This window comes from Ictidomys tridecemlineatus, chromosome 4 (assembly GCF_052094955.1).
Source record: "Ictidomys tridecemlineatus isolate mIctTri1 chromosome 4, mIctTri1.hap1, whole genome shotgun sequence".
NCBI lineage: Eukaryota > Metazoa > Chordata > Mammalia > Rodentia > Sciuridae > Ictidomys > Ictidomys tridecemlineatus.
The window spans coordinates 179,435,255-179,460,172 of record NC_135480.1 but is presented as its reverse complement, the minus strand read 5'-3'; the positions used below and the strand labels follow the sequence as shown (position 1 = coordinate 179,460,172).

At 34.5% G+C, this 24,918-nt stretch overlaps 2 protein-coding genes across 8 annotated transcripts in view; one reads left to right on the top strand and one right to left on the bottom strand.

The window, feature by feature from the left end:
- Positions 1-24,918, bottom strand: part of Invs (inversin) — a 206,649-nt gene that overhangs the window by 23,714 nt on the left and 158,017 nt on the right. For 3 of the 5 annotated variants that reach the window (XR_013438190.1, XR_005734029.2, XR_013438192.1), the window contains one exon: positions 23,487-23,545. The exons of 1 other annotated variant lie outside the window; for it this stretch is intronic. The gene's annotated coding sequence lies outside the window, so the exon portion shown is untranslated. Of the gene's footprint in view, positions 1-10,685; positions 23,546-24,918 lie in introns of those variants that run through there. One more of the 5 variants, XM_040286095.2, reaches the window with a different exon arrangement.
- Positions 1-24,918, top strand: part of Tex10 (testis expressed 10) — a 43,475-nt gene that overhangs the window by 2,107 nt on the left and 16,450 nt on the right. For 2 of the 3 annotated variants that reach the window (XR_013438193.1, XM_005326320.3), the window contains exons 2-9: positions 1,297-1,485; positions 3,324-4,036; positions 4,427-4,670; positions 9,557-9,669; positions 14,776-15,014; positions 15,691-15,826; positions 17,973-18,148; positions 19,985-20,162. Coding sequence is in view for 2 of the 3 variants with exons in the window: in XM_005326320.3 (XP_005326377.1) it covers positions 1,306-1,485; positions 3,324-4,036; positions 4,427-4,670; positions 9,557-9,669; positions 14,776-15,014; positions 15,691-15,826; positions 17,973-18,148; positions 19,985-20,162 (1,979 nt within the window). In the remaining variant the exon portion in view is untranslated. Of the gene's footprint in view, positions 1-1,296; positions 1,486-3,323; positions 4,037-4,426; positions 4,671-9,556; positions 9,670-14,775; positions 15,015-15,690; positions 15,827-17,972; positions 18,149-19,984; positions 20,163-24,918 lie in introns of those variants that run through there. The other variant, XM_040286104.2, reaches the window with a different exon arrangement.

Genomic DNA, 24,918 nt, shown 5'->3' with positions numbered 1-24,918 from the left:
TAAAATGCTGTAGTCAAGTGAATTTAGATATGTAATAGCTGATTGACTTCTGAACTTCTTGAATTAAGGCTAGAACTTTAGCTGCTTAGTCTTGGCCCAGAATTTTTAAAATTTTTGTTTTAGTTGCAGGTGAACCCAATACCTTTATATTATTTATCTTTTGTGTGGTACTGAGGATTGAACCCAGTGCCTCACATGTGCTAGGCAAGCACTCTACCACTGAGCTACAATCCCAGTCCCATTTTATTAATCTTGAGATACTGCAGACTTTATTTTTTTTTTCTCTCTCTCTCTCTAATGCTGTGACTTCATAGATAGGCATAGGATCATTATGGAGACTGGAGAAGTTTTATTTCAGAAATATTTATCTACTCAATTGGATGTACGGTGGAAGGCAGAATTCATTATTTTTGAGGCATGTGGAAAATGTGTCAAAAAGAGTTGAGCTGATTCCAGAAAAAGTAGGCTGTTTTTTAGAAGTTAGCTTGTGGGAAGATAAAGCTGGAGAGAGTGGTTAGGGCTCCATTAGGAGGGTCATAATATGTCATGGTAAGGAAGTTTTACTCTTTGTGAGTATAAAGAACTGCAATCTCCTGAGTCTTGGTCAGATCTATCTAGAAAGAGTTGTCTGGTTACTGTGGCCAGAGGACTAAATAGTAGACATTAGAGACAAAGCAAGAATACCACTGAGGAAGCTGTTGAATAATAGTCAAGGGTAAAAAATATAGGACGTCTTTAAAGTAGTGGCCTGGGAATGGGTAGGAGACACAGATCAATGATTTTGTAAGTAGAAAGATTTGAACATATGTTCAGACAATGTAGTGGTGGATGAGGAGGTGGTACAAGGTGTCATGGTTATGCTTGAGTTATTTATTATGATAGTGGTCTAGCTAGTCTTTGTTCCTTATCCCTCTGTAACATTGTATTTCCATTTATGTTGCTTTTTATCTTTTTTTTGTGTGTGTGTGTGGGAGATACAGGGTTTCTGTTTATCTAGTCTGAACTTGTTTGATATTTAAGATGCTAGTTTCTTCACCTAGCCTATACCAGGTTTATCCCCTACTCTTGGTCTTTACCTCCCACCCAAACAAAAAATTTGCAAAGCTAGTGACAAAGTTGTTGCCTTATCATTAATGGCTCTGATAGCATTTCTTGACTAAACTGATTTTTTTTTTTGCACTTCTTGAAAGTATTTCCCGTTTAATATTTTGATCCTCTGGCATAATCACCTTAATTCTTTTTATGTTTGAAATGTTAGAGTAATGTAAATGTTGGATTTAATTGTTTTTGATATAGTACTCAAGAATGACCAAAAAAAGGAAACGCCAAGATGATTTCCAAAAAGTGAAATTGAAAGTTGGTAAAAAGAAGCCCAAGTTAGAAAATGCTACTGCTACAAACTTTAAAACAAAGACTATACATCTGCCTGAGCAACTTAAAGAGGATGGAACACTTCCAACAAACAATAGAAAATTAAACATAAAGGTAAGTCATAAATCTCATTTAGATAAAATAAGGTTTTCTTTGAAATCATGTAGAATGTTTTTGTAAAAAGTTGCTTAAACTCTTAGAAGAAATGATTTGCCTAGGGTCAGAGTTTATTGATAGATGATATTTAGGGTTCATCTGTTATCCATATCTGATCTTGGAACTGCATCTTTTTTACCTCTTCCATAAAAGTTTGCTGAACTAAATGATAGTGGTTTTCCTCTAGTATACTTATTTGATAATATATTTCATCTGAAGGTAATTCTTAAGTTTTAACTTTTTGTTTGATGTATCATGTTTGTGATGAAGTTTTCCATCTGTTTTTATAGCTACTTAAGATTCTGTTGCATTCCTATTTTTTAAAAAATAGTTTTTTAGTTGTTGATAGACCTTTATTTATATGCGGTGCTGAGAATCCAATCCAGTACCTCACACATGCCAGGCAAGTGTGCTACCACACTTTTGTTTAGCTACAAGCTGAAAAAATTTCTCAATTTTTCCCTTTGTTAAGTGCCGCAGCCCCCTGTCACATTTATTTTTGAACCTGTGTAGCCCATGTTTGTTATAGGTTCATAGTACATATCGAATATTCCTTATCAAATTCTTGGAACCAGAAGTGTTTTGTATTTCAGATTGTTTTTATATTTTGTATATTTGCATATACATTGTGAGATACCTTAGGGATGGAACTCCAGTCTACATTTTATTTTATACACGTAGTCTGAAAGTAATTTTATACAATAATTTTAGTGTGCACATGTTTTGACTGACAAATCACTGGAGGTCAGGTAAAGAATTTTACACTTGTGTTGTGGCACTCAAAAGTTTTGGATATTGGAACATAATGGGTTTTAGATTTTTAGATTAGGGAACTCTAGTTTATAAATGCTTAAAGTCAAAGTTTGAGCAGAAGTTTTGTTTAAAAATTTGAATAGCTTTATTGAGATATAGTTTATACATAATGAAAGTCACCCATTTAAAGTAAGCAATTCAGTGATTTTTAATATATTTTACCAAGTTATCCATTGGAGTCACTCCCCATTCCTTTTTCCTGGCCCTAGGCAATCACTAATCTTTCTGAAGATTTTTCTTTTTTGTTATTAGTCTTTCACTTAGCATATTTTTGAGGTTCATCCATGTTATAGCTTGGATCAGAAAAGTACTTTATATCCTTGAATAGTGTTCCTTTGTATGATTGTCATATTTTGTTAATCACTTATGGACATTTGATTTATTTTCACTTTTTGGCTCTTAAGAGTAATGCTGTTATGAATATTTGTATACAGGTCTTTGTGAGGACATGTTTTCTAATTTTGCTTTTTGAAGCTCTCGAGGTTAAATAATAATGTATTTGAAGTTATTTTTTCAATTGTTATATGAAACATTCTGTGAATAAAATTCTCAAGTGGTATCCTCTGAATAAAATACATATACACACTTGTAAAAGACCTCGCACTTGTAAAAGAACATTTAAAATAGGCAGGAAAAGGCCTGTTAAATTAGAAGTACATAAATGCACTCACCATAATGTTTGGTACATAATAGGTTTGTAATAAATGATGGTGTTGATTGCTATCACTTTAAATTATAGTGTCTGAGCCTGTATGCAGTTTAATGTCAAAAAAAATTCTAACTGAAAATCATGTAACTTTTTTACGCTAAAAATATGTTGAAGGCAAAACTTATGATTTTAATCAAAGTTTAATAGCATTAAAATACTTATTGATGCAGTTTGTATAAGGAGCATCAGTTAATTAGCATAGTTTGCATGTTTAGTTGAAAATGATATAATGTATAGATTTGTATAAACCTAAAAACTTTATATTTGTTTGTAGGATTTGCTGTCACAGATGCATCACTACAATGCTGGGGTTAAACAAAGTGCTCTTCTTGGACTTAAAGACCTTTTGTCTCAATACCCATTTATAATTGATGCACACCTTTCAAACATATTAAGTGAAGTGACTGCTGTGTTTACAGATAAAGATGCTAATGTACGATTAGCAGCAGTTCAACTTCTTCAATTCCTGGCCCCCAAAATACGAGCTGAACAAATTTCTCCATTTTTTCCTTTGGTAAGTGCCCATCTCTCTAGTGCCATGACTCACATTACTGAAGGAATTCAGGAGGACTCTCTGAAAGTTTTGGACATTCTGCTGGAACAGTACCCAGCTCTAATTACTGGCCGTAGCAGTATATTGCTTAAGAATTTTGTAGAACTTATTTCTCATCAGCAGCTGTCCAAAGGACTGGTAAATAGAGACAGATCCCAGTCTTGGATACTTTCTGTAAATCCTAATCGGAGACTCACTTCTCAGCAGTGGAGGCTGAAAGTCTTAGTGAGACTCAGTAAATTCCTTCAGGCCTTGGCAGATGGATCCAGTAGGTTGAGAGAAAGTGAAGGACTTCAGGAACAAAAAGAAAATCCCCATGCCACTAGCAACTCCATTTTTATCAACTGGAAGGAACATGCCAACGACCAGCAACACATCCAGGTTTATGAAAATGGGGGTTCACAGCCAAATGTCAGTTCACAGTTCAGGCTACGGTAAGAAGGATTTCAGTTATGTCCACGCTCAGTTTTCCTATATTGAATTCTAACTGCTGACCATTGATGGCTAATGGTGGAAGACATGCAGTTGTCTTTCATAGTTTTCATGTAGTTACTCATGATTTGATTTGATGACTCCTGATGGGAGGATTTATTTGAAAGTATGTTTGTTTATTCATTTCTAGAAAAGCCTAACGAGAAGTAAAACTTGATGATCTCTGTTGGCTTTGTCATCTTAGAATTTCATTTTTCTTAGTAGTCTTAATGTAATTATCAGTTCATGGTGCTTCATTTTACTGGTAGTTTATATTTAAGATTTAAATTGAGTAAGGGATAATACATCTTTTTTAATCAATTTTTTAAAAAATTTTATTCTTTCCTTACAAGGTTTTTTGTTGGAGGATTAGGAGCTGTGGATGAAGGACTATCATCTGCTGAAAACCTGAAAGGATTTATAGAGATAATAATTCCATTGTTAATTGAATGCTGGGTTGAAGCTGTGCCTCCACAACTAGCTGCTTCTGTTGGAAGTGGTTTCGAGCGAGAACCGCTACAGGTTATGCAGCAAGTCCTTAATATTATTTCTCTTCTGTGGAAACTCTCTAAACAACATGATGAAACACATAAATTGGTAAGAACTAATGGGTTTTTTACTTTATTAGTAAAGCCTTTTATCGTAAATAGGAAACTTAGAAATCAGTTTATTAAATGAATTGATTGTGCATTTTCCCAAAAAATATTCAAGAGTTTTAAGTGTGAACTTCAAAAAAATGAAAATAGTTTTGTGAGGTTATTATCTATGAATATATGTAGTTTTTTAGTGAGATGTATAAAAATTTGCTGGATTCCATTTGATTTTATTAAATATAATTCATAGTAGTGTAAAATGTTTAAGGTGGATTATTATTTATTTTTATTTTTTAGTTGTAGATGGACACAATATCTTTAGTTTATTTATTTATTCTTATGTGCTGCTGAGGATCAAACCCAGGGTCTTGCAGGTGCGAGGTGAGTGCTCTACCGCTGAGCCATAACCCCAGCCTCTAAGATGGATTAATTATTTAGGGACATTTTAGTCTCTGACGATCTTTGTAGGATTAAAAAAGTGCAAGTAAAATTATTTAGTAATGGCTTCTAGTTGTGTCATGTTGCTTAAGTTAGCAGAAAAGACCAAACTGAGACCTTATTGTGAATGTAGTATATGGTGTGTATGCTAATCCTTTGCTATGCAAGAAAGGAAGAATAATCTATGAAATTAAATTGGTGCTAAATCAATATGCCAACACACTTAAAAGGGCAGCTATAAAAGAATTTCTGCAAGAACTTTTGACTAGACAGATGTAAATCCTTATAATTATCTATGAACACATAAAACAGAGAAGGTCTTCTTTGTTCTGATTTTTAAATTTCAACCTGGAGTAGTAATATTTGATAAATTTGGAAAGCATTATGAAATTGTACTAAGGTAGGTTGAGCATGTTCTAGCACTGTTATCACCTATCTGTAGGGATGGTGTTTAAATTGCTTTTTCCAATAGGCATTTTATTAATTTAAATTTTGAGTCTTTCTGTCTTTATTGACACATTGAAAAAATTAATCATGATTAGAGGTATAGTATATGATATTGAGAAAGCAAAACTTGCTTTCTCTATGGCAGTTCATTTTTGATGTAGGCTCATGATATAATAATGTATACGGTTCTTTAGAAAAGTATATATTATCTGCATTCTTGAATGGATCTACTGTCCCTAACTTAGGATGGTTCAGCCGAAAATTTTTCTACTTTAGAATGATGCAAAAGAGCTTGCCTGTACAACTATATTCTGTTTTTTTTTTTTTACTTCAGTATAGTCTTGAGTAAGTTACAGGAGATATTCAACACTTTATTGTAAAATAGGCTTATGTTAGATAATAATTGCCCTAACGTAGGCTAATGTAAGTAATTGTAACACTGATTAACTCATTAAGTCTCATGTTTTCAATTCTGCAGCTGTATCAACAAAATTAGCATAGATGCATTAAAATACCTTGGAAATCATAACCTATAGCTTATATCCTTTATTGTGATTCAGACTGAAAATACAAATTGTCTTATAAATTGGGCACTGGGACAATATTTTTGCATATATAAACCATTCTAAAACAGGACTTTGGGTAAATATTATATCTCTGATGTTGGACAAGGTGAGTTAAGATAACTTAGGCAAAATTATGATATTTGGTAGGTTAGGTGTATTAAATGCATTTTTGGGGTGGGGGTTTACCAGGGATTGAATGCAGAGACACTCAACCACTGAGCCATACCCCTGGTCCTATTTTGTATTTTATTTAGAGATGGGGTCTCAGTGAGTTGCTTAACCCCTTGTAATTGCTAAGGCTGGCTTTGAACACTCTATGCTCCTGTCTCAGCCTCCTGAGCTGCTGGGATTACTGACAGGTGTTTACAGGCATGAGCCATCATTCCCAGCTTAAATGCATTTTTGACTTAGGGTATTTTCCACTAAAAATGGGCTTATTAGGACATAATCCTGAATGTCAGAGGCTGTATTTGCACTTGAAAGGCCAAGAAAAAATGAAAGTAATGATATTTTAACATGGATTTTGAATACTGCTCTTCTATTTTAGAGAGCTGAGAAATAAAAATTCCAGAATTCCTTGGTATCTGGTTATATATGATGCACCAATAAACATTTGTTATTGCTTTAGTAGTAGTGATTATATTTAGGTAAAATAGTAAGCCCAAAATGCAGAACATGCAAATTAATTAATTGGTGCTAGTTTTGGGTCATCTGCCACCAGTCAAATGACAGAGGTTCTAAATATTGCTTTAGTTTTATGAATATTTAAAATATTATACCGTAGAACTGTTTTTTATTATAACATGGCTAGGTTTATTAGTGTTTTTTAAACATGGCATACTAAGCATAAAAGATGATGGACTTTTGAAGACCAGAATGCTAATTTGATTTATTTACATAGAATTGGGGTGGAGGAGTAATTCAGATAGGATAGTATATATCTTTGCAGTATTAAGGATCAAACCTAGGGCCTCACACCATACTAGGCAAAGCACTTTACCACTGAATTGCATTCCTAGCTCAGGACTAATATTTGAAAGCATCTATTTCTAATTTACTTTGGGAGATTTACTGTGCCAAATTCTAATAACTTGATGAGAACTATTATCTTAGAGATAAAGTATAAAAGTGTATGTTAGCTGTGCTGAGTGACATTGAATGGCTTTTTTTTTGGCATTCCTACTCTTAACTCCCATCTCTCATTCACCTTTATTTGTAGGCTTAGTTAAGACACTGAATAACCTTTCTAACAGCTTCACTTTTAGGAGGAATCAAATGGCATTCCTTAGCCTTTTAATGCAAGTCACATATGGCAGACTGAATGGTAATTTTTTTTCTCTCAGAAAGTCTATAGGTTTTTCTGCTGACAAATTGGCATCTGGGTTAGGGTACCATCTTAGGTGCTGTTTAATGCATTTAATTTTGATAGTAGCTGCATCACAGTTGATTTAATTTGTATTCAAGTAGGTTTTTTTTTTTTTAAATCTTTTTTAGCAGTTTGAAACTGCTTCTTGTTTTGAAAAGAAATCTCAAGGTACGTTGAACTTACAAGCAGTGTTTGGATACTCTGATCCTTACTGAGGTAGCTTATTTCTGATAATACTCTTAATATGTAGCTGGTTTTAAAAATGAAAATATAATTTAACTTTTTAATGTACTTTGATTTTTAGGATCCTATATTAACAATGTTGACTTCAGGATTATAATTACTCATAAAAATTTGTATCTTGTATTTTAATGTTGGCTTACTTGCTACTTTTTATTTATGTGATCCATTGTAGTACCCTTTTCTTGTGAGAATTAGAATATGTAAACAGATGTAGTTTTACTCAAAGATTTATTTGACATCTATAAGTGGGGCAACTTAAGTTTGTTAAAATTCAGTTTTTCAGTTTTACCAGCCCACAATTTAAGTGCTCTATAGCTGCATATGGGTAGTGACTGCTATATTGGATGGCACAGATATAGAACAGTTTCATCACTGAAGAAATTTGGTCTTGTTGAGTTCTGTGGTGCTGTTCTAGGCAGTAGACACAAAAGGTAAACCTTACTGGTAATGAGCTTATAGTGATTATCTTATAGTTGATAAAAGGTGAACAAGTATATAATATTGATGCTGGAAATAAAATTTAAAATGAAGTCAGGTATAAAGAAGGCTTGTGCTAGACATAGGAGTGGGGACTAGAACAGAATGATGAGTTGTCAGGAAATGCTCTCTGAGGTTAAGACATTAAAAAGTAACTGAATGAAGCAAAAGAACAAGACTTTAAATATGCAGGAAAAAGAACATTCTTGGTATAGGGAAGTGTTCCTAGGTGTACTAGTTCCTAGGTGTAAACAAGTTTGGCATATTTGAAGAATGACTAGAAGGCCAAGTGCAAGTGAGGTACTGGTAGAAGTGGAAGATGAGGGAGAAGAAGAGTGACAGTGGCTAGATCATGTGGGACTCTGGTTCCTGTTAAGGAGTTTGGATTTTTAGATAACTTTTATTTATTTATTTTTTTATGTGGTGCTGAGGATCGAATCCATTGCCTCACACATGCTAGGCAAGTGTTCTACCACAGAGCCACAACCCCAGCCCTGTTCATTTAACTTTAAATGTCAAATTTATAAAATTAGAACATTAATTAACTCCTTTATGGTCACCATCTCTTCTAGTAGCCATCATCTAATGATTAATAGTAAAAGTCCAAGAGATGTCAAGTGTACACCTGTAAATAGAATCTGGAGCTTGGGAAGAAACATCTAAGGACTGGTAACTGGGTACATCCAAACAATTAGAGGTCAGGAAGAAGAGAAGAACCCAGTATACTAAGCAGGAGCACCTGAGCTATAGCTAGCCGCATTAGTACCTGAAATCCTATATCCTAGGAAACTGCTAAGTGTCTGGCAAAATGGGATGATTGGTTACTCTGTATCAGAAGAAATAAGAATGTTCATCTGGAATTTTTAAGTGTTTTAAGTAGGAGGGAATGACAAATTCACCATTATTGCTAAAGCATTTTACAGACATGCATTGCTTTAAGTTTTGGATACCTTTAATGAGAAACAATGGAATCACCGTGGATTGGAGTTATGGTATAGATAGAATGCTAAGTAGAAGAGTTTGTTCTGTGTATTTTATAAATATTCCATTAGTGGTTCAAATTCATAATATTTTCCAATCTCATTTACTTTTCCTTTTTCTTTCATAAGTAGCAGATAAATTCAAGGAAATAATTATCAGGTACCAAAAGGATCTGTGGATGAAAATTGGATACCTTAATAGTTCATTCTGATTTTAAAATTTTATTTGCATCTTATATCACTGGCAGAAGGTGTATCATAATGGACCATCTAAGCTGAATATTGACAAATTATCAAATTTTTTCTTAAAGTTTTATTGATTATTGTACATTTATTTCTCATAGTTAGCTAATCTTAATCTTTATTTCAACAGGAGTTCTGGCTTCGAAAGAATTACCTTATTGACTTCAAACACCATTTTATGAGTCATTTTCCGTATGCCTTAAAAGAAATAAGCAAGCACAGAAGGAAAGAGACAAATAAAAGGTATTGTGATTATTTTCCACTGTATAAATGTAAAAGCTTTTAAAACTGAAATTATTAAAATGTAATTAATCATAGTCTGGCAATTTCTACATCATGAGATATTTAGATTTTGTGAAAATAAAAGTAGCCATAGTATGGCTCTTTTGAACAAATCTTAGTAATTTTTTTTAAATTTTTAAAAGTCTGTTCAGTTGTGCTATGTGAATGTATTAAATTACATAAATGTACATTAATTAAAAATTGCCAACATGGGTGGTTTATTTTGAGAGGCACCATGTGATTATTGATTCTCTGTCTAGAGAACTTTGAAAAGTCATCTTAGTATGCTCTCATTTTTACTTGAGGCCGGTAGTAAAAGTAGGATCAATGTCCTGAAGGAAGGAATTGGAAAAGAAAGGGGGAAAAGGGATAATAAATTAGAAGATGGAGTTTTAAAAAGTCAGCTTGGAAAGCATTTAAAATGTGTACTGCAAGTGAGAGCAGATAAATGTGAGAACATGTTATATAATAAAACTTGACAAGCAGGTACAAACGAAACACTAAAATTATAGTTGCTTCAAATGAGTGAACATTCAAAGGGGATCTTAAAAAGCCTGTCAAAACAGTCTTTAGGATCTTTAATATACAAAAGGGAAGAAACTAACTGGAGAAGCTTTGAGGCTGTGTGCTGTTTTCTTTCTTTCTCTCTTTTTTTTTTTGAGGGGGGTTGAGGGTGGGTCAGTGGATTGAACACAGAGCTTTGTGCATGCTAGGCAAAGTACTCTTCCACTGAATTATATCCCCAGCGCCACAGAGGCTCTCTGAGCAGGGTTCAGGGACTATGCTGAAAGAAATAAGGCTGTTCTATAGATGTATGAGCTTTTCATTCATTCACTATTTATTTTGGTCACTTATTGTAAATAAAGTATTTTGATAATAAAATATTTTAAGTTGTATTCTTTTCTTTCCTAAGTAATTTGATTCTGAATTGTAAGCAAGTGTGTCTGGATCCATTCAGGAGATAAAAACCACACCAATGAGTTTTAACAGAATTTAATATAAAGAATTATTAATTATGTTTTAAAAAACTGAGAAGACAACAAGGGAATAGTAAGATATTATGGAAATAACAACTCGTATCTCTAGAACTGAGAACAAAGAAAAAAAGGAAAATGCTTAGAGGAAGGGAGCCAGGACTGACTTCTGAGGAGCAGTTGCTGCTCAGCTGGTGTTCATGTCTTGGCCTCAGAGAAGGCTGTATAGAGCAGGAGCCCACAACTCTGCAAAGGGGGTTTTAGCTTGGTTCTGTTGGTATTTTCCTACGGGCATGGTGATGCTAGTTCTGTAGAGTTAGGATCAAAGAGACCCTTTATTGAACAAACTGGAATCACTGTGGCTTCTAGGATGAATTGTGAACAAGCCTGTAGAAGAGGTGCAAGAAAAATACCCTGTCTTCCTCCTACAGCTTTCAAGTCTCTTTCTACCATCTCTTTATTGTTAGAAGAAGCCACATGCAAAGGAAAATTGTGGCTCACATAGTCCCAGCCCCAGGATCACAAAGTGGGGTTTGGAGGGTGAGTTGGAAGCTGAGAAGTAGTAGCTCCATAATTGGTAGAAGTGAATTAATATGGGGCTGAGGTTGTGGCTCAGCGGTAGGGCGCTCACCTAGCATGTGCAAGACCCTAGGTTTGATCCTCAGCACCACATAAAAATAAATAAAAGAAAATAAAGGTATTTTGTCCAAATACTTTTAAAAAATGAATTAATATAGATAACATAAGGTTTTATATAAGTATACTTATAACTGTACCATTAATTATCTGTCTCCCAACAAATTCACAGTTAAGTTTTTGTCAGGATAAATAGACAAAAGCTATATGGAGGGTAGTGTTTGAAGTGGATCTGAATATGGATGTGATTTCATCTAGTAGACTGTGTAAGGGACTAGAGACAATGTAAGGAGACCATATTAAAAACAAAACAAAACAAAAAACTGGAGAATATGGACCTGGCTGGGTCAGATCTGGTTTCTATTCTTCACTGACCTTGATACTGGAAATAACTTATTTCTCGAGTTATCTTACTTTTAGCCTTGATTCTTTTGTCATTGAGGACTTTTGGTTGGTCAAAACTGTTTTAGGAAGATTAATTTATGGAGTTACTCGAATCAGAGAGACCCTTTCTTGAGGAAGACGTTAGGTTTTTCCCTCCACATACAATTTTCTTATTAGAACAGAACTTTAATTCACAGTCCATCCAAGGTGTAGAAAGTCTTTGAATTCCTAAAATCATGATGTAAAATTTTATGTGTGTATTTTTTTCTGGTAAGGGGTTTCATATATGATTTTCAAAAAAAAATGAGTTTAAATAATGCTTAGGATGTTTAGAATTTAGTAGACTCAAGTGTAAGTAAATGATTTAAGAGTGTAGGGTATACTGTTAGCATTCAATAAATTTGTTGGACATTTAATATGTGTAAGCCACCTCTTTTAGTAGGTGCTGAACATTTAGTGATAAATAGTACCAGTTCTCAGTGGAATTCAATCTAATGAGGGAGAATTGTTTTCTCTGATTATTGAATCAGTGACCCATTGTGATCAAATGAAAGAAGAGTTAGGGCAATATAAGTATATATAAAGGGGTCAGACATGGTGGTAATCCCAGCGATCCAGGAGCTGAGGTAGGAGGATCGAAAGTTATAAGGCCAGCCTGGGCAACTTAGCCAGACCCTGTCTTAGAATTTTCAAATAAAAATAAAAGGACTGGTGGTATGTGGCTTACTGGTGAAGTGCCCCTGGATTCAATTCCCAGTACTTAACAAAAGGTGTAGAACAAAGAGCTGGTCCTTGTTTTTTATGGGGTTGGAGGCTTCTAGGAAAGGCTACTCTGATGAAGTGACATTTGTGCCAAGATACATATTTATGTACTCCCAGTTTGTTTAGCTTGCTGTCTGCATTTTCCCCTCATGTTGAAATGTAGTTACAAAGCTTGTAATTATTTGTATGGTAGAAAGTGTATATAACATAGCATTTAACCATTGTAACTACAAGTATACTGTTGAGTGTCATTAAGTACTTTCACATTATTGTGCAACCACCTTCTGAACTCATCCTGAACTGAAGCTCTGTTTTCGCTAAACAGTAACTGCCCATACTCCTCCTAAGTACAGTTCAACTTACTTTCTCTGTATGTTTGCTTATTTTAGTACATCATGAATATAATCTACAGTATTTGTTCTTTTGTGTTTGATGTTTTCAGGGTTCATGTTGTAGCATGCATCAGAATTTCTTTCCTTTTTTAAAAAATATTTAATTCTTTTAGAGCAGTTTTAGGTGCAGAGTTCCTGTATATTTCCTGTCCTCACACATGCACAGCCTCTCCAACTATCAGTGCAGTTAGTGAACTGAACATTGATACATCATTTTCATTCAAAGTGACAATTTATATTCTTTTTCTAGGTGTGTAAAGTGGGTTGGTATATATAGTCTTTAAACTTTTTGTATAAATTATTGGAGAAGCAGAATGAACTCTCTGAAATTTACAGTTGCCCATTGAGCTCTCCCAGATATAGTAATAGATTGTGCTGCATGAGCTAAATCCAGGATAGTGTTTCTTATAAAGCTCTACCTGGGGGAGGAAATGTTCCAAATTTATCCAGGTTGCATTCTCTTTTAATGATAAAATTCCCGATTTTTAGCTGGACGACATATAGTTACATAAAATAAAACCCAGCTATCCTAGTTTCCCTTGCAGCTAGCTGGGAGTGGTTGTGTGGGTAATTTCTACAGAATTTTGCTCAGACTTCTCTTTCCAGTGTCAAGTGTCAGACTTCCATTTTGAGTTGTTTGTCAGCCATGCTGCCTGGATTTATGACAGTTTAGGTTCAGTATATACAAGGTAGAATTTATTTCTGGATTTCTGCTCTTTTTTCTTCATCGTCTCTTATCAGTTTAGTCACCAGTGCTAGAATCTTTGATGCTGCCCTTCTCTACCTTCCCCAGCTCACATATGTGTATACATTTGAGCAAGTCTCATATCCAGACAATTTTTATTCTTTATAAATGTTTCCCTACTCCTAGTCCATACCAGTATTGACCCTAGTTTTTGCCCTTGCCTACTGTTGCCTGGATTGCTCCAATAGCCACACAACTGCTTCTTTGTTTATAGTCTATAACTCTTGTTTTTCCTTTTGTATTTGCAAAATCATCCATCTGAAAGAAGTTAGCCATGTACTCCCTTGTCTGCAAAATTAATTTTGGTGTTCTTTGTAAACTGGTTCCCTTTTTCCTTTCTAGGCTCATTTGTGGTTTCTAGCCTTGCTTTTGATGCTCAGCCACAACAAATTTATTTCCCTTTTCATGTATGTATGGTTCTTCACAATTGTCCTTGCTGAAATCTAATCCAGAGTTACTGTTTTCCTTTAAAATTGATTGCTTTGAGATATTTATAATTTTAGTCAACTCCACATTTTTCTAAACATGAAAAAAATGGACTGTACTGTTGAATAGTCTGAAATGAGTATGTTTTGAATTTCAGATTTTGTTCAATAAATATTGTATTCAGGTATTTAAAAATTTCTTTCAAGTTTTGAAAGAAACATTTTTGTTTGGCTAAGATAAATAAACTGATTTTAGTATGTGAATTATAAAGTTAATTCATTTCAAATCAGTGCTTACCTGAATCACTCTTCATATTTCATACAGGAGGAAATTATTACGAGGAGAAACTAGTGTTTCTTAGGTCAGGTGATTAGTTAGAAGTAAAGCCAAGATCTGCTGTGATGTCCATTCAAATAAATGTTTTTTTAAAAAATCTTCAGGTCTTATCTTTCAAGTTTTTTAGGATTCCCATGCAGTATTGTGAAACCGTTTGCCTTCTGTATAAACAGCAGCATTAGTAATGAACTGAGCCATATGCAGGGTAATTCAGACTTTCTGAACAACCCTGATTCTGTAGTAAATAGTTTATTTACAGAACTATGACCTGAATCTTGCCTATACACTATGTCGTCTTGACATTTTATTAATTCTAGAAGGAATTTTTTTGTTTCAAGTACGCTAAGTGAAGCAGGCATGGTAGACATAACACTTTATAGATGTGTGTGTGTGTGTCTTTGTTTGTTTTTAGCATCAAGCATTGCACGATTCTCTCCAATAACGTAGATCATCTCTTACTGAATTTAACACTGTCTGATATCATGGTCTCCCTGGCAAATGCCTCAACTTTGCAGAAAGATTCCAGTTGGATAGAAATGATAAGGAAATTTGTGACAAAGACCCTTGAAGATGGCTCTAGGCTAAACAGTAAGCAGCTGAACAGATTGCTTGGAGTATCGTGGAGGTTAATGCAGATACAACCAAACAGAGGTACGTGATGCTGTTTTGCCTTGATATGAGAAGAGCTCTTATGGTATTTAGTGACTAGCCGTGAAATGGTGACTTCCAAACTTTTCCATGTAGTTAATTATATTCAGACCATATTATAAGGTAGCTAGCCTAAGAATTTATAAAGCACTATCTGCTTGAACTCTGAAGTCATTTTGGCCCCTTAGAAGGTAAGCCCATTGTGAAGCTAATTAATGAAGATTTCTATCCTCCTCTGCTCTAGTCTGACTGAAAATTAAAAGTTTTTCCCTTTGATCAATGTAGAATGAACATTCTATATTTTCTCGTCTACCTTTCTTCAGTGTAGGAGTTAAGTTACATTGTCCATTTTTTGGACTTATTTACTACAACTTTTTTCATTCAGAATCGAATCAAGGCTTTTCTGTTTGGTTCCAATCTAATTCACCTTTCGCTTTTTTTTTTTTTTGTCATCCCAAGGTTTATTGTACCTTAAGAAAATTTATATTGTAACTTTTGGTTGGTTTGACTTTGGTTTTAGTTATGCTATTTTTACAGTAAGACTTTGATAGTTATCAATAGTTTGAAGCTAAGACCTGCTTTTGCCATATGGGCAGAGTAAAAGTGAATTTAGAGGAATTTCGGAGGTTATTAAAGAAATATTTTTGATTAATATCAGTTATTTTCTTTCTGTTTTTAGAGGCTACGGAGACTCTCATTAAGGCAGTTTATACATTATATCAACAAAGGGGCCTTCTCCTTCCAGTTCGGACTTTGTTACTAAAATTTTTCAGTAAAATCTATCAGAAGGAAGAATTGAGATCTTATAGGCTCAGGTAAAGTTTTACTTTATTATATAAATTTCCTTTTTCTATGCCAGATGTGATGGCACACACCTGTAATCCCAGTGCCTCAGGAGGCTTAGGCAGGAGGATCGCCAGTTTGTAGCCAGCCTCAGCAAAAGGCGCTAAGCAACTCAGTAGGCCCTGTCTCTAAATAAAATACAAAGTAGGGCTGGGGATATGGCTCAGTGATTGAGCACCCCTGAGTTCAATCCCTGGTACTCAAAACAAAACAAAATTTCTCTTTTCTTTTGCTGAATTATTTGTAGTCTGTTTAAATATTTTAAATAAGCCGATAAGAGTGATGAAATCTTTGGAGAAAGTGTCTCTCTCTTTTTTAATCCTATGTAGTGCATTTATGAAATGATGGAAAATTTTATAAAAAAACATACTTAATATTTCTCGTGAACTTTATACCCATATCTGAACAGTAAAAGCCTCTTTAGCATGTATTTCTACTTGTAGTTAGTGAACAGATGCAACAACCTATAGCAGCCTGTTTTAGTTAGCCTTTCATTGCTGTGGCCAAAATACCTGACAAAAAATAACTTAGAGGAGGTTTTGGAGGTTTATTCCATGATTGGTTAAATTCATTGCTCTGGGCCCAAGGTGTCTTGTGGAGGAAAGTGGCGTACCTCATCATGGCCAGGAAACGGGGGGCACAGGGAAGCTAACCCTTCCAGGGCATGCCCCATTGACCCACCCTCTCCACCCACATCCTACCTGCCTGTAATTATCCGGCAGTCTATTCAAAGTAGATTACAGCACTCTGTCTAGTCATTTCACCTTCAAACAAACTTTGGGGGACACTTCATATCCAAGCCACAACATGGCCATAATCTTTTTCTTCCTATAGAAAATATGGAGGTTAGGGCTGGGGATGTGGCTCAAGCAGTAGTGTGCTCGCCTGGCATGCGTGCGGCCTGGGTCAGATCCTCAGCACCACATATAAATAAAGATGTTGTGTCCACCGAAAACTAAAAAAATAAATTAAAAAAAAAAGAAAATATGGAGATTGAATCATTAGCCATTAGTGACATATTGGGACATGTGGGATAAACTGGAGGACAATAGAAGATGACCAAGTTTCTGGCTTAGTTTAATACTATCAGAATGGAACTAAGGAATCAACTTTTGTTTTGGACACCCAGTATTTGCATCCATCCATGGGGTGCTCTGCCACTGAGCTACCACCCTTAGCCCTTCTTATTTTTCAGTTTGAGACACGGTTTCCCTAAATTGCCAAGACTGTCCTTCAACTTGTGATCCTCCTGTATAAGCCTCTCAAGTAGCTAGGATTGCAGGTGTGCATGGTTATGTCCAGCAGGAATTAACTCTTTTGATATGGTAAATTTAAGATCATTTGAGCTAGTCAGGAAGATATGTGGTTGGGGTTTGCTACATGTGGTGGTGGCTCATGTTTGTAATCCCAACTATTAGAGACATTGAGGCAGGAAGATCACAAGTTCAAGGCCAGCCTGTAGCAAGCCACTGTCTTAAAGGGGATGGGGGCCTGCAGATTTAGCTCAGTGGTAGAATACTTGTCTAAGTTTCGAGACCCTGCGTTCAGTCACCAGTAAGAGAGAGGTGGATTGATTGATTGATTGATTGATTTGGGGTATCTCCATATATGTAGGTAGTTGTTGGACCATAGTCTGGTTTTTGCTGTAAATTTAGGTCTGACAATGAAGTGCATACTTACTTAAATCCCTAAGTTCTCAATGTTTGCTGTTAACCCAAGACGTTAGAGCTTTAAGTAAGTGCCCTATATAATAAATTAACACAAGTTCAAAGCCATTTTGTGTGTGGGCAAATGCATCAGCTTGTTAATAGAGTATAATAATTAACACTAAGTAGTTTACAAAAGAGTTAAGTATTTCTGTCCCTAAAGGTAAAACTACAATTTAGATAATATCCCATATTGCATAGTTTAGTGGGCAAAGTCTTGGAAAATGTTTCTCGTAGGTAAATGATGGGGACATCTTGTAGGCTTTCAAATGTTTAAATGAACAAATGTGTTATTGGTTCATAATTAGTCACTTGGTAGCATGTTTAAATTATAATCTTTTTTTTTAGTTCAAATTTATTTCCCTTGCCTTTGAAGATCACACTTTGTCATGTTTTCCCTTGTTCTATCTAGATACCGTAGTAAAGTGTTATCCCGTTGGCTTGCTGGTTTACCGTTGCAACTCTCTCATCTGGGCTCCCGAAACCCTGAACTCTCAACACAGCTGATTGATATCATTCATACTGCTGCAGCACGAGCAAATAAAGAATTACTAAAAAGTTTACAAACTACTGCTCCCCGAATCTATGGTAAGAGTTTGTTAAGTGGTATACGTACTCATTGGTTTATCCTAGTGTAGGAAAGAAATTTTTAAGGGAATCTCTTTAGCTTTGCCACCATTTTAGTTATGCTGTCGTCAAATTGCCAAAATTAAAAACTAAACAGTAAATTTATTTTCAGAATTATCGTTTGTTGGAATTGTTATAGAGGATTAATGTTAGTAGATGATATTTTTTTTGGCAGGGTGTGGAGTGGTACCAGGGATGGGGGGCACTTGACTACTGAGCCATCTCCCCAGCCCTATTTTGTATTTTTATTTAGAGACAGGATCTCACTGGGTTTTTTAGTGCCTTGATTTTACTGAGGTTGGCTTTGAACTTGAGATCCTCCTGCCTCAGCTTCTTGATCCTTTGGGATTACAGGCATGTGCCACTGGGCCTGGCTGCTGATGTTTTTTGTGTATCTTTGAAACCACGTCCTATTTATAAATTCAAAACTAATAAGAGACTTAAGAAATTCCTTTGAAGCTTTAATGGCACTATAATACCTTCATTACTTATAATGAATATATTGTATGACTTTTTTATATTTTTACTTTAGTATTCATCCCTGGAACTGACTTAAGTGTTTAATATTTTAAGCAAAAAATATGACTAAAATACATGAATATACATATGTATATACATGTGCATATAGTTTGTATTTGTTTATTGAGATTGATTCACATAATTTATTGAGACATAATGATAAAATCTACCAATTTACAATATATACTTCAGTGGTTTTTAAATATATTCCAAAGATTGTACAGTTGTCACCACTATTTAATTCTAGAACATTTTCATCACCCTAAAAAAATACTCTGTTCTCAGTAATTGTCCCTAAGATTCTCTCCCCCCCCCCCAGTCCTTGGCAATTACTAATCTACTTTGTATTTTTATGGAATTGTCTATTTTGGACATTTCAGATAAGCAGAATTATATAATAGAAGGCCTCTTATTTCTAGCTTCTTTCCCTTAGTATTATATTTCAGGGTTCATCAGTCTTACAACAAGTATCAGTACTTTATTCATTTTTACAGTTAAATGATATTCCCTTTACTCATATACCACTTGTACATATCAAAAGTGATGGATATTTGGGTGGTTTCCACCTTCTGTGGGTCATATAAGAATTTTAATGTATTTTATGTTATAATTTATATGTTTTAATATTTTTCTATAACTTCTAAAAAAAATTTTGGGGGTGATGAGGGTTAAGCCCAGGGGCTTAATCACTGAACTATACATCCTTTTTGTTTTGAGATTGGATCTTGTTAAGTTGCTGAGCTTGCAGTCTTCCTTAGTCTCCTCCTGAGTCACTGGAATTACAGGCATATGCCACCATACATGGACCATGGATTATATTTAAAATATTGTACATATATGTATAGGTACATAGATATATACTCACATGGAGCAGACAATCAGGTCTTTTACCTTAAATTAGGTTGATATTGTAATTTTCACTGTTCAGCTGAATTGCTTGTTTTTCATTGTTATGCTTTGTGCTTAGTCCTGTTTCCTTTTCACTCCCATCAAAGTTCTTATTTCTAACAGAACACTTAGATATTGTTAAATTATTATAGTGTTCAATAAATAAATAAATTTTGAATACATGATTATAATGTTCTCTGTTTTACTTCAGGAAATAGCTTAACAAGCCATATATGCATGATTTATGATAAAATTTTTGTATGTAATTGATATGATTGAACTTCAACATAATTTGTCAGCCTGTGATTCAATAAAAGCCATCAACATGCTTTAATCTCCAGTTTGTATATATTGTATAGCTGAATTTAATATTTTTACCTACCCCACTAGATCCACAAGAAGGCACTGTGGTCGTTCTCCCTGCAGAGTCTCAGAAACGTTTGGTTCAGCTTGTATATTTTCTACCCAGTCTACCTACTGATTTGCTTTCTCGATTAAGTCGTTGCTGTATTATGGGAAGACTCAGTTCAAGTTTGTCGGCTATGCTTATTGGGATACTACACATGAGGTATCTTGTTCAAATGAGCTATATTTTAAGTGTATAATCTTTTCCCTCTCTTCCTCTTACTGGAAACTGGTACAATACAGAAGGCTTTTAAAGCCACATATTGCTACTACTCATATTTGATATAATTGCAACTCTGTTAACATTTATTAGCTGAGGAAAATTTGCCTACTGTAAAACTGCTTCATGTTTATGTCTCATGATTTATATAGCTAGATTAGAATGAGGGTTGAAATTCAATCAAAAGCATGAAGGTGTGAGTACTATGCATAAAATCTTAGGGGTTAGGAAATTGTCACCTAGACTTTCTGGGAATTCAGAATTTAATTAGCTGCTGAATTAAATAAGCTTGTGGACTCAGATCAGGAATTACTTAAAGTCTCTCTTTTTGTAGTAAAATATACATAGCATAAAATTTACCATTTTAACATTTTGTGGCTATATTGGTATTTTACAGAATCATTAATTCATCTCAAACTAAAATACTACCCACTAAACAATTCTTCCCTATTTCTTCCATGTCTCACCCCCCCAACTCCTCCTAATGACTATTCTGTGTTTTTAATTTTTATCACTGTGGATACTGCATATTAATGGGACTATCGATTGTTTTTCTTTTTATGACTGGCTTTTTTGCACCTTGTCCTTGAGATTGATCTTAAGGGTGCTCTGTCACTGAGCTATGTCCTTTCCTCCCCACCACCTTTATTTTGTGTTATTTTTTTAGTTTTGAGACAGGGTCTTGCTAAGTTGTTGGAGGGTCTAAATTGCTGAGGCTGGCTTAGAAATTGTTCTGCCTTAGCCTCTGTTGTGATTACAGATATGTGCTTAAATTTTATTTAATTTTAAGGCTGAGTAATATTGTATTTTTTTGTGTGTGTATGTGTGTGTGTGTATTACTGAATTTTGTTTATCCTTAAATTTTTTTTTCTTAGTTGTAGGTAGACACAGTACCTTTGTTTTATTTATTTATGTGCTGCTAAGGATTGAACCTAGTGCCTCACACTTGCTAGGCAAGTGCATTACCACTGAGCTATAGCCCCAGTCCCGCCATTCATCTTTTGATAGAAATCTGTTTTTTTCCCCATCTTTTGGCTAATTAGAGTAATGTTTCTAATGCACATTGGTATACAGATATCTTTTTGAGGCCACTCTTTCCATTTTTGGCCATATATCTAGAGATTAAATTGCTGGGTCATATGGTAATACTGTGTTTTTATTTATTATTTTTTGGTGCTGGGGATTAATCCAGTGATTAATGCATGCTAGTCAAGTGCTCTGCCACTATACCCCCATCTCATTTATTTAGATTTTTGAGGAATTGTTATGCCATTTTCTATAGTGACTGGGCATTTTATTCTGAAAAGTTTTTGTAATAATTTCAAATTGCCAGTGTTGAAAGAATCCTTAAACACTTCATGTTTGTAACAGAGTAATTTGGTATTCATATCCATCAATATTTATTGGTAGTTGTGGCTCCTTTTAATAAACTTTGTCTTTTCATACAATATAGGACAAATATTTGACTAGTTACTAAAAGTGTGCTACATAACTGACTATACCTTTCCTTCTAGCAGATGAGAGTTATTAGTAATATGTTGTTTATATATGAAAGTTCAAGGTTTATTTCTTCTCTGTATATGTGTTAGACTTGGTCATTTTTAAGTATTTTAAAAATTGATTAATTTCCCTTATTTTTCTAAATCTGAGGTGGCTTTGTATTTACTAACTTCCAGTGGAGGGCACTCTCTACCTTAGGTATAAATTTTATCAGCCAGTTAAGACCCACCTTTTGAACCATAGTTGAAATTAATTTACTTGGAAACTGCATTTAATATATTTATCATTGTCAGATTTGATTCACTTTTTTGGGGGGGGGCGGGGGATTTGTAATGAGTATTGGGGAAGTACATATTGATAATAAGGACTCATAATCTGGGTTTGTGGCTCAGTGGTAGAGCGCTTGCCTAGCATGCGTGAAACACTGGATTTGATCCTCAGCACACAAAATAAATAAAGGTTTTGTGTCCATTTACAACTAAAAAAAATATTTAAAAAAATAAAATAAAAGCAGATTGGGTTGTAGGAGGTGTAGCTCAGTGGCAAAGTGTATGTTTAGAATATATGAGCTGCCTTGGCATACATACATGCAAAGCTGACTGGTTTTGTAGTTAAAACTTTACCAAACTTGAGTTTTGCTTTTTAGTGGTTTGTAGAGTCCATTAGTAGATTTATCTGTAGATGTAATATTCCTGTTTAGAGTAATCTCTTTTTGAAAAAAAATACAAAATTAAGGTTTTTTAACTTTCCTAGACTTGGCATTATATGACTTTTCAAGTAGGGTCAGAATTGAAGACTAGTGTTTAGTTCCTTAGACATTTTGGGTCACTTCGTATCTTTCAGAATATTCCCTTTTATCCTTGACTTTTTCATTTTCTCCTCCTACCTGTACTGATGTCAAATTAATTTCTGTGAAATGTAACTTTAATCATTTCTGAAATTTTTTTGTTGGGGTGGGGAGAGGTTACTGTGGATTAAAGTCAGGGTGCTTTACCAATGAGCTCAATTCCCAGACCTTTCTATTTTTAATTTGAGACAGGGTTTCAACTAAGTTGACAAAGGTGGACTGGAACTTATCCTTCTGCCTCAGCCCCCCTGAGTCACTGAGATTATAGATGTGTGCCATCGCTTCTGGCAGTTATTTCTTATTTTGATTTTGTTACATTAATTGAGCCATGAGATTAAAGTTAACTCAAATTTTTGTAGTTCTTATGCCCCCCTGTCTCTATCAGAAATGTTTATTGAAAGCAGGATACAACTTGAGTGTTCCATGTATGAAAAACCCATCAGCTAGAAATCATTCATGTTTATTTTCTCTTGAGAAGTATACTTGGATTTGCTGTCCCTACCTTTTTACCAACCCATTTATGTTTTCTTAGAATTTTATTTTTTTTTGCATATCATTCTACTGCATGCTCACTAAGGTGTTCAGAAGTAGTTTGAAAACAAACTAATAGGCTCTTGAACCCAGTTTAAAAACAAAAAACAATCATGGGCTGGTGTTGTGGCTCAGCCGTAGAGCACTTGCTTAGCGTGTGTGAGGCCCTGGGTTCAATCCTCAACACCACATATAAATATAAATAAAGGTATTGTGTTCACCTACAACTAAAAAATATAATGAAAAATTTTTTTATAAAAGCTATCACTTGTACCATCCTATGGCTAAACAGCAGCAAATTCATTTTAAGTGTCTCTTTGGGGACAAATGACAAACTATTATCACACTGTCTTTTAAACTATGGTGACAATATTTGTTCTGATGCCTACCTTGTGTTGTTCCATGATCATAGCAAGTTCTTTCTTTTCTGCTCCTGATTTGTTTACAGCTGGATTAGGGAAATATAAAGCATAAATATTGAAAAGTAATTTGAAATGTTATATAAAGAAATTGTTTGGACTAAGAAAATTTGGCTTGGGTTTTAAGTAGGGTGAACATACAACCTGGCCTGCCAGCAACTGTTTCAGTTTACCTCTTTTGCTCTTGCATAGTTAGTAATAGCATTCCTCTCTCTTTTCATAAGTGTTCTGCCTTGGACAATGTATATGATCATCATAGTTTTAAAAACAGTGTTGATGTAATCACTTGTCATTTTCCCCCTAAAAAACTTAAATGTATTTTCTTCTTTTAGCCACTGGGTGGCACAATTGCTTCCTATATTTACTGGGTTCAGAAGAATGTTTTCTAACCATTCTTTTGAACTCCTTTCTATAGGGCAACTGTGGCTTTCTATGACCTTTTAGATTGTGATATTTATTCCATAAATCTTCACTTGTTGCCTGCATATGATACTCAAAAAAAGTTTTTTAAATTTTAACCCTCCAAATTTAAGACATTAATAAACATGATGCAGTTATTATGATGGTAAAAAATTATTAAGTGCTTATTGGTGAATTAGAAACTCCTAACTTTATCACATTCAGAATTTCTAAGCTCAGTTTTTTGGATCTGATCATTTCCCTTTTTGCTATTTCTGTGATTGATGTTTGTTCTCATTCTAGCCTTTCCTTGAAGGGAGTTACTGGAAACTCATCTCAGCAGGAATTGTAATCCTCATTTAATGAAAGGCTGCTTTACATTTAGTTATTCCCTTAAGTCCTTAGCCAACATCTTAGCTGCACTATAGTGAAATAGATTTTAAGAAGAGAAACACAGGGCTGGGGATGTGGCTCAAGTGACCCTGGGCTGCATGCATGCCAGGCGAGCGCGCGCAACCACTCGTAAGCGCTACCTAGCATGCGTGCGGCCCGGGTTCGATCCTCAGCACCACATACAAATAAAGATGTTGTGTCCGCCGAGAACTGAAAAATGAATGTTAAAAATTTTCTCTCTCTTAAAAAAAAAAAAAAAAGAAGAGGAGGAGAAACACATAGTTGTCTTTACTTTTGCTTAGGTCGGAAGCTGGAACATGATTAAACATAACTCATTTGCTGAATGTTAGACTTTATAAAAATCAAATAGTAAGTACATAATGATAGAACTAGTGCTGAAAAAGCAAAACTTCATTTTGGCTCTTTGGAGTTTAGTTTTGGAATGTGGTGGAAGTTTTCTGCTATACCATTTAATATATTTGAATCATTTGTGCTTTTAAATGAAACTTTACATAAAAATGTTAGAATTTAAAATTTTTATATAATAGGACTTGAGCCCTTTTATAAAAAATTAAAACAATATAGCTGGGTGTAGTGATGCAAACTTGTA